This window comes from Chlamydotis macqueenii, chromosome 34 (assembly GCF_036417535.1).
Source record: "Chlamydotis macqueenii isolate bChlMac1 chromosome 34, bChlMac1.mat, whole genome shotgun sequence".
Classification (NCBI taxonomy): Eukaryota; Metazoa; Chordata; class Aves; order Otidiformes; family Otididae; genus Chlamydotis; species Chlamydotis macqueenii.
In genome coordinates, this window is record NC_141589.1 from 184921 (window position 1) to 201102 (window position 16182).

The 16182-nt window shown below is 59.8% G+C and overlaps 1 protein-coding gene across 1 annotated transcript; it reads left to right on the forward strand.

The window, feature by feature from the left end:
* The first annotated feature begins 11886 nt into the window (after positions 1 to 11886).
* On the forward strand, positions 11887 to 15228 carry ZBTB45 (zinc finger and BTB domain containing 45). The gene is made up of 2 exons (XM_086769260.1): positions 11887 to 12782; positions 14870 to 15228. The coding sequence occupies exons 1-2, from the start codon at positions 11903 to 11905 to the stop codon at positions 15226 to 15228; spliced, it is 1239 nt and encodes a 412-aa protein (XP_086625386.1). The 5' UTR covers positions 11887 to 11902.
* The last annotated feature ends 954 nt before the right edge of the window (positions 15229 to 16182 follow it).

Sequence of the window (16182 nt, forward strand, 5' to 3'; positions counted from 1 at the left end):
GGGGGGGGGGGGGGGGCGGTGAGGAGGAGAGGAGATAGACATAATTGAAATTAAGTTAAGCCCAAGAAGAGGAAGGGATGGGGCAAGTTATCTTCTTCTCTTTCATATCATCCTGCTTTGGTTTTAATAACAACCAAATAGTTGTCTGCAAGTTCAGCCTGGCCCACAATGGTTTTTTTAAGGATGTCTCCCTGTTCTCATCGCAAGTGCTAAGCCTTTTTTATTATATTATTTCTCCCTATTTAGACAGAGAGTGGGGATAGTGAGAGAGAGACTGCATAGTCAGGTCTTGAGCAGGACTAAAGTACAACATCTCTTGTCTTTGGTATCTCAGTACAACAGCTGTTGACTTTCTAACTACACATAGTAGTAGTGTAGTTTTTTTTCCATACCTGGTCAGGTTCCCAATTTAATAGATGGAGCTACAGCAAACGAGCCAGCACTGTCCTTTCCTTAAGGGCTATTTCCTCCATTCATTACCCCCTGAGATATAAACTTAAGGCAGACCAGAAGACTCCCTGTCACTGCTCTGGCTGCTTTTATCCCTTTTGCCAGCTGGTCCCGCCTCTTTCCCAGGGGATTGTGGGAATGGAGATGGGCGGGGCCTGGGCTACACGAGGCCCAGCCCTGGCTGAGGGAGGTCATGCTGTTCCTGGCTTTCTAGGGGGTGAGTGGTTTGCTTTTTCTTCAATGACTTGCGGCTTTTGAGCTTGCAAAGCTGTTTAAGCAGCTGTGTTTTGACATTTGGAGTGGTAGAGATGTGTGTTTCAGGTAGGACTTCTACAATCAGTCAAGTTTTAGCTGCATGTGTAGTGAAAAGGGCACCTGTATGCAGCTGGATGATTTAAAAAAAATGTATTGATGTGTTTGTATTAAGTGTTAAATGATAGCTAAATGGCTTAATGATTTTTGTTTTATTTTTAACTCTAGATGCCATGTGTCTTGCTGGAGCTTCCTACTTCATTGAAGATGAGACTGTAGTATCTTTCACCAATTTTGCTGCAGTCTGTGTGAGTACTTGATATCACACCTTAGTAGGATTGAAAGTGAGATTACCTGCCGGGGGTCAAGGTGAGCATCTTGTATGCACCCATATGTGGAATTTCAAAAAGGAAGAGGGGTGTAAGGCTTAATGTTTTTCAGCGTGTAGGACAGCTTATCACCTTTTCTAGTCATCTCTGTGGGATCACTAAGCTATCGCTCTGCAGGCAGGTGACTTACTTGCCGTTAATGTTTCTACAGATGCAGAGGGTCAAGCCGAGCACTAAAGCACAACGGAGGAGAGGTGAACGATAAGAAGGTGAGTTGGTGTGCAGTAATAGAGCAAACGAGTGCAGTGTGGCTGTAGCATTAAACTGAGATATTACTTTTTTTTTTTTTTCACATTTTAATGTCTGTTTTGATGAGCACTGTGTGAGATAGCCTCCGGAGGCTATCTCGGTGAAGGCGAGTTGCAGTCGAAGGGCTGAAGCAGAGGTTATTTTTCAACTGTCGCACTGCCAATGTGGTTTTAAGCAATCTTTGTTCGGGCTTTGCAGACGGTGTGCCAGCCTCAACGAGGCAAGCGGAACCAAGGGATGCTAGGTGGGCGAGCCATCCGGGTAAAGGATGAGGAGATGGACCTAGATGCGGGCAGACTGAGGTTTCGGGCATTATCTCAGCACGTGTCTGTTCATTTAGGGTTTTGTAGGTGCCGCCCGCACGCTCTGAGGGGTGGCTATGCCTGTTGTTGAGCTATCTGACAAGGTCAGGCGGTCGAGGGCCGGCATTCGAGAGACAAGTTTTACACGGCTACCCGGCATAGCGTTTCTCCTTCACGTCGCAGATTCCGTGCGGGCGGCCCGCAGAGACGCACCCACGCTGGAAGCGAGCCGGGTGGCGGACAGGCAGAGGGTGAGGTAGGAGCTTTCTCGCAAGTGCCACGTTAACTTTGTGTCTGTAATCTTAGGTGCGATGAGGAAGGATGGCCACAAGGTCCGAGTCTGGAATTGCTCACCGCGCAGGTGAGCAGCAGATGGCGGTTTGTCTGAGCTGGGACATGTCGTCAGTAACGTCTATGTTCTCCAAGGTGACGCGGACTCACACCTGTTTCTGAAGGTTCACGCTGGCTTTATCTTACGCAGGTGACGAAGAGGGACCCGGCAACCGAAGGAATAATTCATCAGAGCCACCGCAGGGTTTTCTTGTTGAGGATGCAGTCGGACCCCCGGCCCTGTGAAAGCTAAGCGGAGGAACGGGTGTCGGAGAGGGGTGCAGGGTGGGAGGAGAAGAGGTTAGCAATGACAGAAAGGGGTTTTGGAGAATATAGTAGGGTAGAGGGGGTGTTTGAGGAGAGACTGCATTGGGGAGGTAAATGAGGCTACTTATTCCTCAGGATAATACTTGCCTGGGCAGGGCAGTTCCAGCCCGTGTCTGTTGTTTTGTCCCTCGTGTGGTTTGTCTCTTGTGTATTTGACCTTCCTTGGGCGTCAATGCATTTTTATTTTTGCTTAAGGAGCATAGCGGGAGCCATCCCGAGGGTCTTTGATGCCGGTACTCACCGGCACGGTCCCGATTGGGCCCTTCTTTTACAGTGTCGCAAGCTTCGGGCGCCGGTCGTTCTCGCGTCTCGGAAGATTAGGGACGGTCCTCTTTGACGGCGTCATTCTCGGCAGCGGCTCTGCTCTCTAGCCGTCGATTCTTCAGAGCGGGATTGCTTCCTTGCTTCCTGATGTTTTTAGGTCTAGAATCCAGGCTTGTTGCACAACTGTATTCTCTGTTCGTAGAGTAAGGTCCGGTCCCTGGCCCTGACGTTCTACTCTGGCGGTGCTGGAGAGCATCCTCTCGTAGCCATCTCGGTCTCGCCGGTCATCTTCCTCTCCGAGGAATTTTTCCATCCAGACGTCGTTTTTCCATCTGGGCGTCATCTTTCCAGCTGTGATACTTCTCTTGATTCAGCCTTGTAGTTTACAGCGTGCTGTGTGTTGTCAGTCTGAGGATGTGGGTGTTTGGCTCGGATCTGCCCTGCCTGGAGCTGTAGAGCGGAGAGTAAGGTCTCCAAGGAACATAGCGATACGCCTTGAGGATTGAGGCAAAGGTTGTGCGGTAACGTGAAGTTCAGCGGTTGTTTGCAGCAGGCGAGGACAGCGAGTCCAATAATAACTTGCGGGTGCCAGGGGATGACCGGTGGTGTGCGGGAGGGGCAGCTGGAGCGCTAGTGGTGAAGATGGAACCTTGAAGTTGTGAGGGCTTTTATGCGCAGGGCTCGATGTGTGGTTTCTTAATGTCTTTTAATGGCAGCCTGCAGTTGGGTTCTAGATGGTAATTCTAAATTTACAATAAGATGTCTTAACATTTGTTAAGGTATTGCCGTGTGTGCAGTTGAATCATCTGATGTTGTTTCTACAGGTGCAGAGGGCAGAGCCACGCACCGAAGGGAGACGGAGGAGCGCGGAGCGGTAAGAAGGGGAGCGGTTGCACGGTATCGGAGGGAACGGGCGATGAGTGACTACAGGCCTAAACTGAGGTATCGCTATTTTTATTTTTAATCTGCGGGTCTGTGGAGACGAGTACTATGAGCGACGGGCACTGGACTGGACTCGGGCGAGGGGAGCGGCGACCCTTGGGCCAAGGTAGCGGTTATTTTTAAGGTGTCAAGCGGCTGGTGGTATTTTAATCAGACCACGTTGTTTGGAGTTTGCAGGTGCTGCGCCTGCCTCGAGGTGACCATAGCGAGTGATGGATCCTAGGCGGGTGAGGTGTTGAGGTAAAGGAGCAGGAGACGGGCCTGGGTGCTGGCAGACTGAGATCTCGGGCAGTGTCTCAGCGTGTGTCTTTCTGCTCGTGGTTTGTTTTTGTTTTGGTTTCTGGGTTTTTTTTGTGGGTTTTTTTTTGTAGGTACCACTCAGAGCGACAGTGCCCTGTACCGAAGAGCAGCGTGAGAAGGTGAGGAGGTTGCGGGCCAAGACATAAGAGTCTGTTTTAACACAGTGACTCAGCGTGATGTTTCTCCTCGGTGTCGCAGGTTGTGTGCGGGCCACCTGCGGAGCAGCGTGAGCGTTTGAGGTGAGCTGCCCCGTGGTGGAGAGGAGGAGGGTGGGGCCGGTGATTTCTCCTAATAGCAACGATAATCTCGTGTCTCTCACTATCTCAGGTGCCTCAGTTGAAGGACAGCCGCAGCGTTTGACTGTGGAATTGGCCGTGGAGCGCGTGAGCGGTATATATCGCTTTGTCTGTGGTGGGGCTCCTTGTAGGAAACACTCGTGTCTATGGATGCAGCGCTGTTTTGTGAGGATCGGTGTCTGCTTGTCTTTTTGCAGATGACTAAGAGCGTCCCAGCCACCGCAGGCATAATACAGCGGAACAACCGCGGTTTTTTTCATCGTTGATGGATTCAGACTCCCGGCCCTCTGAAAGTTAAGTTTGGGCACGGGTGCTCGAAAGGGGCAGGAGAAGGGAGGGGTCCAGGCTAGCAATTTCAGGAAGGGATTTTAATAGTAGCGTGGAGCGGAAGGCCTGTCCAGGAACGGTCCCTTTCAGCAGGTAAAGGGGGTGGGTTACCATTCTGCAAGATGATAGTGTGCAGAGCAGGGCAGTTCCAGCCACCGTCGGTCGTCGTTCTGTTTGCGTGGTCCGTCTTTCGCATTCTAGACATTCCTCGGATCTCGGCATTCTCCTTTCACTCGAGGCGTACGGCGGACGCCTCGGGCACCAGCCTTTGGGTCCCAAACGCGGGTTCTCGTCGGCACGGTCCCGATAGGGCCCTTCTTTTATGGCGTAACGATGTTTGGGTGCGGATTGTTCTCACCTGTCAGAAGTCGGCAGATGATCCTCTCTTCTGGCGTTGTTCTTGGCTGTGTGAGCGGCTCTGCTCTCCAGCAGTTCTTTTTCAGGGACTGGGACTTCTTCCCTGCATCCTCAGGTTCTCTAGATGTCGAAGCCAGGCTTCTCGCACATATGTCTCCTCAGATCGGGGAGTAAAGTCTTGTCCCGGGCCATGACGCTTTGTTCTTTCTCTGACAGAGTACCTCGCGTCATTGCTGTCTTGTACCCTCAGGTCTTAGTCATCTTCCGTCTTGGCGTCATCCTTTGGGCCAAGAGCGTTTCTTGTTATTTGAGGCGTATAGCTCAGCGTTCTGGCTAGCGTCTGCGTGTGTGTTTGTGCATGTTTGGCTCGGAGCTGCCGCACTTGGACCCATAGAGCGAGGGTGAGGTGGAGTAGCGATAATGGTCTGCGATGAACACGGCTATACACCCGGGTGGCGGAAGCAAAGGTGGTATAGTTCTGTGGCGATGAGCAGGCGTGGGAAGAGCCGCTTTTGTAGCCTTTTGCAGGTGGCGATGGGATGACCGGAGCTGCCTGGGAGGGGCAGCCTCAGTCGGAGTGGAGCAGACGGGATCTCGAAGGTGTGAAGGTTTGTAGGGACAGAGTCTAATATTTGATTTCTGTAGGCCTTGTAATGGCAGCCTGCGGTTGGGTCGTAGGGCGGGGATATTGTTAAATTTGAAAAAAGACTTTTTTGAATCTGCTAAGGTATCGCTCTGCATGCGGTCGACTAGGTTCACGTTTCTACAGATGCAGCGGGCTGAGCCGCGCACCGAGGGGCGGTGGAGGAGAGGCGAGCGTTTAAGATGCCAGGTGAGCCTGCGGTATTAGATGCGACGAGCGATGAGTGGGTATAGGACTGAACTGAGGTATTGCTTTTTTTCCTTTTAATTGCAAGGGCGGTAGAGCAGACTCAGGCGAGGTGAGAGGCGACCGGTGCGTCGAAGCAGAGGTTATTATTTTCAGGTGTTGTGTAGGGATTGAAATATTTAGTAATCTTCAGTTTTGGTTTGCAGATGCCATACCAGCTCAAACATTGGAACCGGAACAGACGGATCTTAGGCGGGCAGGTCCCTCGGGTAAAGGGGACGGAGGCGGGCACAGTCGCAGCCGACCGAGCGTTTGGGTGATATCTCCGCATGCGTCTCTGCGTTAAAGTTTTATCGTAGGTGCCCTTTCCAGGCTTTGAGGGACAGCGGACCACACTGAGGAGCGGATTCGGAAGGTGAGGAGGTCGGGAGCCAGGTTGTTGTTTACCAACCATGTTTTACGTGGTGACTCAGCATAGCGTTTTTACTTTGTGTCGCAGGTTCTGCGCGGGCCCCGTGCAGAGCCACACGAGCATCTGAGGCGAGCCGGGTGACGGCCCGGAGGTGGGTGGGGTCGGTTATTTATCACGAGTCTAATAGTAATTTTGTCTCTCGCTACCTTAGGTGCCACAGCGAAGGACAGCTGCGGTGTTTGACTCTGGCATTGGCACCGACCGGGTGAGCAGATCAGACTGTTTCGTCGGAGGTGGGGCGTGCCATGGGAAATGTCTGTGTCGATCCACGTGAGGCTGCGTAACGGTGCTGTTGTGTCAGTAGCGGTGTCCGCTTTTCTTTTTTGCAGATGACAAAGCGGGACCTGGTGAGCGATGGCGCAAACCGGCGTAGCGACTGCGGTTTTCCCGTCGAGGACCGAATCGGCGTCCCCGGGCTCCGAAAGATAAGTTGAAGCACGGGTGCTGGCGAGGGATCGGGGCGAGGAGAGGATGAGGTTGGCTCTTTCAGGAAGCGGTTGTAAAGGTAGGGTAGAGCGCTAGACTTTTCCAGGAGCAGTCCCCTTCTAGCAGGTACAAGACGGATGGGTTAATCTTCAGTACGATGCTGGGGCGTACCGGGCAGGGCAGCTCCAGCCTCTCGTGTCGTTTGCGCGGTCCGTCTTCTGTCTGTTAGACCTTCCTCAGGTCTCGGCGTCATCCTTAAGGTCAAGGAGCATGGCAGGCGCCTCGGTCGCCCTCACCGCCCTCTCAAACGGCAGTAGTCATCGGCACGGTCCCGATCGGGCTCTTTTATGACGTTACGAGTCCAAATCATCGACCCATCGTGCCCCTTGAAAGTTTAGGGACAGTCTTCTTATCTGGCGTCGTTCTCAGCTGCGTGAGCAGCTCCGCTCTCTCGCTGTCCATTTTCACGGACCGGGACTTCTTCCCCATGTCCCGAGGTTCTCTAGATGTTGAAGCTGGGCTTTCTTGCGCGTACATCTTCTCTGATCGGAGAGTAAGGTCTTGTGCCGGGCCATGACGCTTCGTTCCTTCTGCGGTGCTGACAGAGTACCTCGCGTCATTGCTGTCTTGTACTCTCAGGTCTTAGTCATCTTCCGTCTCGGTGTCATCCTTTGGGCCAAGAGTGTTTCTTGTTATTTGAGGCGTATAGCTCAGCGTTCTGGCTAGCGTCTGCGTGTGTGTTTGTGCGTGTTTGGCTCGGAGCTGCCGCGCTTGGACCCATAGAGCGAGGGTGAGGTGGAGTAGCGATAATGGTCTGCGATGAACACGGCTATACACCCGGGTGGCGGAAGCAAAGGTGGTATAGTTCTGTGGCGATGAGCAGGCGTGGGGAGAGCCACTTTTGTAGCCTTTTGTGGGCGGCGATGGGATGACCGGAACTGTCTGGGAGAGGCGGCCTCAGTCAGAGTGGAGCAGACGGGATCTCGAAGGTGTGAAGGTTTGTAGGGATAGAGTCCAATATTTGATTTCTGTCTGCCTTGTAATGGCAGTGTGCAGTTGGGTTGTAGGTGAGGTATTGTTAAATTTGAAAAAAGACTTCTCTGAATCTGCTAACCTATCGCTCTGCATGCGGTCGACTAGTTTCCCGTTCATGTTTCTACAGATGCAGCGGGACGAGCCGTGTGCCGAGGGGTGGCGGAGGAGAGGTGAGTGGTTAAGATGGTGGGTGAGTGTGTGGTATTAGATGCAGTGAGTGATGAGTGGTTATAGGACTAAAATGAAGTATTTTGTTTTTTCCTTTTAATTGCAGGGGTGGTAGAGATGAGCACTGAGAGAAGGGCGCCAGAACGGACTCGGGCAAGGTAAGAGGCGATCAGTGTGTTCAAGTAGAAGTTATTTTTTTCAGGTGTGTTGTAGGCGTTGAAATATTTAGCAATATCTGGTTTTGGTTTGCAGATGCTGTTCTAGCTTGAATGTTGGAACTGGAACGGATGGACCTTAGGCGGGCAGGTCGCCCAGGTAAAGGGGACGGAGGCGGGCATAGTCGCAGCTGACCGAGCATTTGGGCAATACGTCAGCGTGTGTCTTTGTGTTTGGGTTTCTCGTAGGTCTCCTTTGCAGGCTTTGAGGGATGGCAGTCCACCCTGAGGAGCGGATTCCGAAGGTGAGGAGGTCGGGAGCCAGGTTGTTGTTTACCAACCATGTTTTACGTGGTGACTCAGCATAGTGTTTTTACTTTGTGTCGCAGGTTCTGCGCGGGCCCCGTGCAGAGCCACACGAGCATCTGAGGCGAGCCGGGTGATGGCCCGGAGGTGGGTGGGGTCGGTTATTTATTGCGAGTCTAATGGAAATTTTGTCTCCTTAGGTGCCACAGCGAAGGACAGCTGCGGTGTTTGACTCTGGCATTGGCACCGAGCGGGTGAGCAGATCAAACTGTTTCGTCGGAGGCGGGGCATCTTGTGGGAAACGTTTGTGTCGATCCACATGAGGCTGCGTAACGGTACTGTTGTGTTAGAATCGGTGTCGGGTTAGGGTCGTTAGGGTTAGGGTTAGGGGTTTTGGGGCGGGGTTTTGGGGCGGGGTTTTGGGCCAGGGGACTGGGTTTTGGGGCGGCGTTCTGGGCCGGGGTTTTGGGCCAGGGGCTGGTGTTCTGGGCCGGGATTTTGGGCCAGGGGCCAGGGTTTTGGGCCGGGGTTTTGGGCCAGGGTGCCGGGGTTTTGGGCCGGGGTTTTGGGCCAGGGTGCCGGGGTCTTGGGCCGGGGTCTCGGGCCAGGGTGCCGGGGTCTTGGGCCGGGGGGCCGGCGTTTTGGGCCGGGGTCTTGGGCCAGGGGGCCGGCGTTTTGGGCCAGGGGGCCGGCGTTTTGGGCTGGGGTTTTGGGCCGGGGTTAGGGCTAGGGGGCGGGGTTTTGGGCCGGGGTTAGGGCTAGGGGCCGGGGTTAGGGCTAGGGTTAGGGCTAGGGGCCGGGGTTAGGGCTAGGGGCCGGGGTTTTGGGCCAGGGTTAGGGCTAGGGGCCGGGGTTTTGGGCCAGGGTTAGGGCTAGGGGCCGGGGTTAGGGCTAGGGGCCGGGGTTTTGGGCCAGGGTTAGGGCTAGGGGCCGGGGTTTTGGGCCGGGTTTAGGGCTAGGGGCCGGGGTTTTGGGCCAGGGTTAGGGCTAGGGGCCGGGGTTAGGGCTAGTGGCCGGGGTTTTGGGCCGGGGTTAGGGCTAGGGGCCGGGGTTAGGGCTAGTGGCCGGGGTTTTGGGCCGGGGTTAGGGCTAGTGGCCGTGGTCTTGGGCCGGGGTTAGGGCTAGGGGCCGGGGTTTTGGGCCGGGGTTAGGGCTAGGGGCCGGGGTTTTGGGCCGGGGTTTATAGGGGATCTCGGCCCCAGGGGGTCCCTCTGGGGGTCTATAGGGGACCGCAGCCCCGCGGGGGTCCTGCCGAGGGTCACACGGGGGGCGTCGCTGGGACGGGGATTGGGTGGGGGTGTGCTGTAGCCGCACGGAGCGCTCCGCACGGTGCCCGCCCCCCTCCCATGCCCCCGACCCCGCCCCCCCGCCCCTCCCCGCCCCTCCCCGCCCCTCCCCGCCCCGTCTCTATGGTTTGGGGGGGGCGGTGGGAGGAACGGCCACCACCCACTTCCGCTCCGTCCCCGGAAGTGACGTACAGAGCTTGCCCGGAAGTGGCGGCTCAGGCGCTTCCGGGTATCGTGGGGCTGGCGGCGTTTCCGGCGCGCGCGGAGGTGAGTGCGGCCCCGCCCCTCCCCCCAGGTCCCTTTTTGGGGGCGGTGGGGGGGAGGGGATGTCCCCCCGCTGAGGTGTCCCCGGCGCCCGGTGACGCCCCTTGAGGTCACGCGCACCCCCCCCCCCCAGCCCCTCCAAGCCCCTGTGACGTCATCAGCGCCGTCCCCGGCCCCCGCTGACACCCCACAGGGTGTTCCCAGCCCCCCGGTGACGTCACCTCAGGCGTCACCACACCGCGTCGGCCTCCCCCACCCGGGTGACGTCACAGGTGTCCCCCAGCCCTTGTGACGTCACGGAAGGTGCCATCTCCGCCCCCCCCACCGATGTCCCCAGCCCTGTGACACCCCGCACGGCGTCGCCTCCACCCCACGCCCACGTCCCCAGCCCTGTGACACCCCGCACGGCGTCGCCTCCACCCCACGCCCACGTCCCCAGCCCTGTGACACCCCGCACGGCGTCGCCTCCACCCCACGCCGACGTCCCCAGCCCTGTGACACCCCGCACGGCGTCGCCTCCACCCCACGCCCACGTCCCCAGCCCTGTGACACCCCGCACGGCGTCACCTCCACCCCACGCCGACGTCCCCAGCCCTGTGACACCCCGCACGGCGTCGCCTCCACCCCACGCCCACGTCCCCAGCCCTGTGACACCCCGCACGGCGTCGCCTCCACCCCACGCCCACGTCCCCAGCCCTGTGACACCCCGCACGGCGTCGCCTCCACCGCACGCCGACGTCCCCAGCCCTGTGACACCCCGCACGGCGTCGCCTCCACCCCACGCCCACGTCCCCAGCCCTGTGACACCCCGCACGGCGTCGCCTCCACCCCACGCCGACGTCCCCAGCCCTGTGACACCCCGCACGGCGTCACCTCCACCCCACGCCCACGTCCCCAGCCCTGTGACACCCCGCACGGCATCACCTCCACCCCACGCCCACGTCCCCAGCCCTGTGACACCCCGCACGGCGTCGCCTCCACCCCACGCCCACGTCCCCAGCCCTGTGACACCCCGCACGGCGTCGCCTCCACCGCACGCCGACGTCCCCAGCCCTGTGACACCCCGCACGGCGTCGCCTCCACCGCACGCCGACGTCCCCAGCCCTGTGACACCCCGCACGGCGTCGCCTCCACCCCACGCCCACGTCCCCAGCCCTGTGACACCCCGCACGGCGTCGCCTCCACCCCACGCCCACGTCCCCAGCCCTGTGACACCCCGCACGGCGTCGCCTCCACCCCACGCCCACGTCCCCAGCCCTGTGACACCCCGCACGGCGTCGCCTCCACCCCACGCCCACGTCCCCAGCCCTGTGACACCCCGCACGGCGTCGCCTCCACCCCACGCCCACGTCCCCAGCCCTGTGACACCCCAAATGACGTCGCCTCCACCCCACGCCCACGTCCCCAGCCCTGTGACACCCCGCACGGCGTCGCCTCCACCCCACGCCCACGTCCCCAGCCCTGTGACACCCCGCACGGCGTCGCCTCCACCCCACGCCCACGTCCCCAGCCCTGTGACACCCCGCACGGCGTCGCCTCCACCCCACGCCCACGTCCCCAGCCCTGTGACACCCCGCACGGCATCACCTCCACCCCACGCCCACGTCCCCAGCCCTGTGACACCCCGCACGGCGTCGCCTCCACCCCACGCCCACGTCCCCAGCCCTGTGACACCCCGCACGGCGTCACCTCCACCGCACGCCCACGTCCCCAGCCCTGTGACACCCCGCACGGCGTCGCCTCCACCCCACGCCGACGTCCCCAGCCCTGTGACACCCCGCACGGCGTCACCTCCACCCCACGCCGACGTCCCCAGCCCTGTGACACCCCGCACGGCGTCGCCTCCACCCCACGCCCACGTCCCCAGCCCTGTGACACCCCAAATGACGTCTCCTCCACCCCATGTTCGCGCCCCCACCCCTGGTGACACCCCCTGCGTGGTCTGTGGTGACCCACGTCAGTCTGCGTTGTCTTGCGTTGGCCTGTTGATCCCCGTTGACCCGTGTTGGTCCATGTTGACCTGCGTTGACCTGCTGTTGACCTGCGTTGCTCCGTGTTGACCTGCGTTGACCCACGTTGACCCAGGTAGACCTTCTCCACCCCACCCTGACGCCCCCGCCCCACGTGACTCCCCCCTCGCTGTTCCTCTCAGGTCCCCGCGGGCGTCCCGGCGGCCATGGCGGAGGCCGTCCACTACATCCACCTCCAAAACTTCAGCCGCTCGCTCCTGGAGACCCTCAACGGGCAACGGCTGGGCGGTCACTTCTGCGACGTGACGGTGCGCATCCGCGAGGCCACGCTGCGCGCCCACCGCTGCGTGCTGGCCGCCGGCAGCCCCTTCTTCCACGACAAGCTGCTGCTGGGCCACTCGGCCATCGAGGTGCCGCCCGTGGTGCCCAGCGGCGCCGTGCGGCAGCTGGTGGAGTTCCTCTACAGCGGCTGCCTGGCGGTGGCGCAGTCGGAGGCGCTGCAGATCCTCACGGCCGCCTCCGTCCTGCAGATCGAGACGGTCATCGACGAGTGCGCCCGCATCATCTCGCGCGGCCGCCGCCCCAAAGCGGCCCCGCGCCCCGCCCGCGCCACGCCGCCGCCGCCGCTGCCGCTCCCGCCCGCCTGCCACAGCCGCAAGCAGCGCCGGCCGCTGCGCCTCCAGCCGCCGCGCCAGGCGGAGGAGGAGGAGGAGGAGGAGGACGAGGACGAGGAGGAGGAAGGCTTCGCCGCCCCGCCTTTCCCCGCCGAGGAGCCCCCGTTTTTCGGCGCCGCCGCCCTGCCCGCCTGGCCCGCCGAGGAGGGGGCCCAGCTCGCGCCCGCCGGCGGCCCGGAGGCGCCCAGCCAAGCGCCGGCTTCGGCGGCCGCAGCGCCGGCGGGGGGCGGCGGTTTTGGCTTCGCGCCGCCGCTCTACGAGGGGGCGGGCGGGGGCGGGGGCGTCCCGCCCGGTCCCGAGGGGTCCCGGCCCGGCCCCTCGCGCTGCCCCCAGCCCTCCTACCAGTGCGGCCACTGCCAGAAGACCTTCAGCTCCCGCAAGAACTACACCAAGCACATGTTCATCCACTCGGGTGAGAGGCGTGACGGGGCGTGGCGCGGGCGGGGCGGGGCGCGGGCGGGCCAACGGGGGCGGCACAGGGAGCCACGCCGACCTGTGTGGCTCCACGGCAATGCGCGTCCGCCCGCGTCGCTCTGTGTTGCTCCATGTTGACCCGTGTCACCGTGCGGTGCCCCCCGGCGGGCTGTGGTGACCCGTGTTGATCCGTGCTCGTTGCCCCATGTCGCTCTGTGTTGCTCCGTGTTGACCCGTGTCACCACGCGGTGCCCCCCGGCGGGGTGTGGTGACCCATGGTTGTTGCCCCGCATCGCTCTGTGTTGCTCCGTGTTGACCCGTGTCACCGCGCGCTGCCCCCCGGCGGGCTGTGGTGACCCGTGTTGATCCGTGCTCGTTGCCCCACGTCACTCTGTGTTGTCTTGTGTTGGCCCGTTGATCCCCGTCGACCCGTGTTGCTCCATGTTGACCCGTGTTGACCCATTTTGACCCAGGTAGACCTGTGCTGATCCGTGATGTCCCATGACATTCTGTGTTGGCCCATGTTGACCCAGCGTTGGCCTGTGCTCACCCATGTTGACCTGTGCTCACCCATGTCGCTCTGTGTTGCTCCATTTTGACCCAGGCTGATCTGTTGACCCATGTTAATCCATGTTCATCTGCGGATCCATGTTGGCCCGTGTTGATATGTTGACTTGTGTTGACCTGTGCTGACCCATGTTGATCCGTGTTCACCTGTGGATCCATGTTGACCCATGTTGAGCTGTGGTGACCAGCATTGATCTGTTGACCTGTGTTGATCCATGTTAACCCATGTTCACCTGTGGATCCATGTTGGCCCATGTTGAGCTGTGTTGAGCTGTGTTGGTCCACATTCACCCATGTCGCTCCACGTTACCCATGCTGATCCATGATGACCTGTGTTGGTCCACGTTGGCCTGTGTTACCTTCATCAACGCGTGTCACTCCCTTTTGACCCGTGTTGATCCGCTGACGTGTGTCGATCTGTGTTGACTCACGTTGACCCATGTCACTCCGTGTTGACCTGTGCCGATCCATGTTGAGCTCTGCTACTTGATGTTGACCTATGAACTTGTGTTGCTCCATGTTGACTTGTCCATCTGTGTTGCTCCGTGTTGATCCGTGTTGACCCCGTCAACCTGTGTTGCTCCGTGTTGCTCCACGTTGACCCATGTTGATCCATGTTGACCTGTGTTGATCCACGTTGACCTGTCAACCTGTGTTTCTCCATGTTGACCCATATTGATCCGTGTTGACCTGTGTTGATCCGTGTTGACCCCTGTCAACCTGCGTTGCTCCGTGGTGCTCCATGTTGACCCGTGTTGATCCGTGTTGACCCGTGTTGATCTGTGTTGACTCCTGTCAACCTGTGTTCCTTCGTGTTGCTCCATGTTGACCTGTCAACCTGTGTTGCCCCGTGTTGCTCCATGTTGACCCATATTGATCCATGTTGACCCCTGTCAACCTGTGTTGCTCCATGTTGACCCGTGTTGATCCGTGTTGACCTGTGTTGCTTCATGTTGACCTGTGTTGCTCCTTGTTGACCCCCGTCAACCTGTGTTGCTCCGTGTTGCTCCATGTTGCCCCGTGTTGACCCCTGTCAACCTGTGTTGATCTGTGTTGACCCACGTTGATCTGTGTTGACCCGCGTTGATTCATGTTGACCCGTGTTGATCCATATTGACCCCTGTCAACCTGTGTTGCTCCGTGTTGCTCCATGTTGCCCCGTGTTGCTCCATGTTGACCTGTATTGATCCGTGTCGACCCATGTTGATCCATGTTGACCCCTGTCAACCTGCGTTGCTCCATGTTGACCCGTGTTGCTCCATGTCGACCGCCGTCAACCTGCGTTGCTCCGTGTTGCTCCGTGTTGCCCTGTATTGATCCACGTTGACCTGTGTTCCTTCGTGTTGCTCCATGTTCACCCCTGTCAACCTGCGTTGCTCCGTGTTGCTCCGCGTTGACCCGTATTGATCCGTGTTGATCCAGGGTGACCCGTGTTGCTCTGTGTTGACCCGTATTGATCCACGTTGACCTGCGTTGCCCCGTGTTGCTCCGTGTTGACCCCCGGCTGTCTCTCTGTAGGCGAGAAGCCCCACCAGTGCTCCATCTGCTGGCGTTCCTTCTCGCTGCGTGACTACCTGCTGAAGCACATGGTGACCCACACGGGCGTCCGCGCCTTCCAGTGCGGCGTCTGCTGCAAGCGCTTCACCCAGAAGAGCTCCCTCAACGTCCACATGCGCACCCACCGCCCCGAGCGCTTCCAGTGCCGCCTCTGCGCCAAGGGCTTCTCCCACCGCACCCTCCTCGAGCGCCACGCCGCCGCCGCCCACCCCGCGCCCGCCCCGGGGCCGCCGCCGCCGGGGCCGCCGCCCCCCGAAGCCGGGCTGCCGGCCTGGCCGGGCGCAGAGGCCGCGGGCGCCGGCCCCACGCACACGGCCTGAGGGTGCCCCGGGGGCGTGTTCCGGGGTTCCCCCGCGCCCGCCGTGAGCCCCCCGCGGCTGTCTGAGCGCCCCGGGGGCGACGCCCGGAGGACTCCGTGGCGCAGGCGGGTGCCGGGATCAACGCGCGGGCCCCGCAGGCGGTTGGAGCAGCGGCGGCGGGGGGGTTTCCCTAAAAAGCGTCCCCCCCCCACCTCCCCGCGTGACGGGGGACAGGGCGGGCGGTGGCGACGGCAGCGGGCTCCGCAGGCATCCGTCTCGCGGGAATTCGCGGCGCCCGCGGGAACACGGAGACGGGCGTCGCCACGCGGATCCCTCACTGCGCTCCCGCCGCTTCTTCGTCTCCCCCGGTTCATCCCCGGAATTCCCAACCCAACCCGGAATTCCCAACCCAACCCAGAATTCCCAACCACCCCGGAATTCCCAGCCCAACCCGGAATTCCCAGCCCAACCCAGAATTCCCAAACCTCCCCGGAACTCCCAGCCGCCCGGAATTCCCAAACTGCCCCGAAATTCCCAAAGCTCCCCAGAATTCCCAACCCAACCTGGAATTCCCAACTGCCCCGGAATTCCCAAAGCTCCCCAGAATTCCCAAACCGCCCTGGAATTCCCAACCCACCCCGGAATTCCCAGCTGCCCCGGAATTCCCAGCTGCCCCGGAATTCCCAAACCTCCCCAGAATTCCCAACCACCCTGAATTCCCAAACCACCCCGGAATTCCCAACCGCCCCGGAATTCCCAACCGCCCCGGAATTCCCAAACCTCCCCGGAATTCCCAACCGCCTGGAATTCCCAAACCTCCCCCAAATTCCCAAACCAATCCAGAATTCCCAACTGCCCCAGAATTCCCAACCGCCCTGGAATTCCCAAAGCTCCCCAGAATTCCCAAATCGCCCTGGAATTCCCAAACCAACCCGGAATTCCCAACCTCCCTGGAATTCCCAAACCGCCCCAGAA

Bases quoted from the DNA above. Each gene is read 5' to 3' on its own strand.
- ZBTB45 (XM_086769260.1), top strand. From the start codon at position 11,903: ATGGCGGAGGCCGTCCACTACATCCACCTCCAAAACTTCAGCCGCTCG. The intron at 12,783-14,869 runs GTGAGAGGCGTG...GTCTCTCTGTAG, and splicing joins GCACATGTTCATCCACTCGG to GCGAGAAGCCCCACCAGTGC.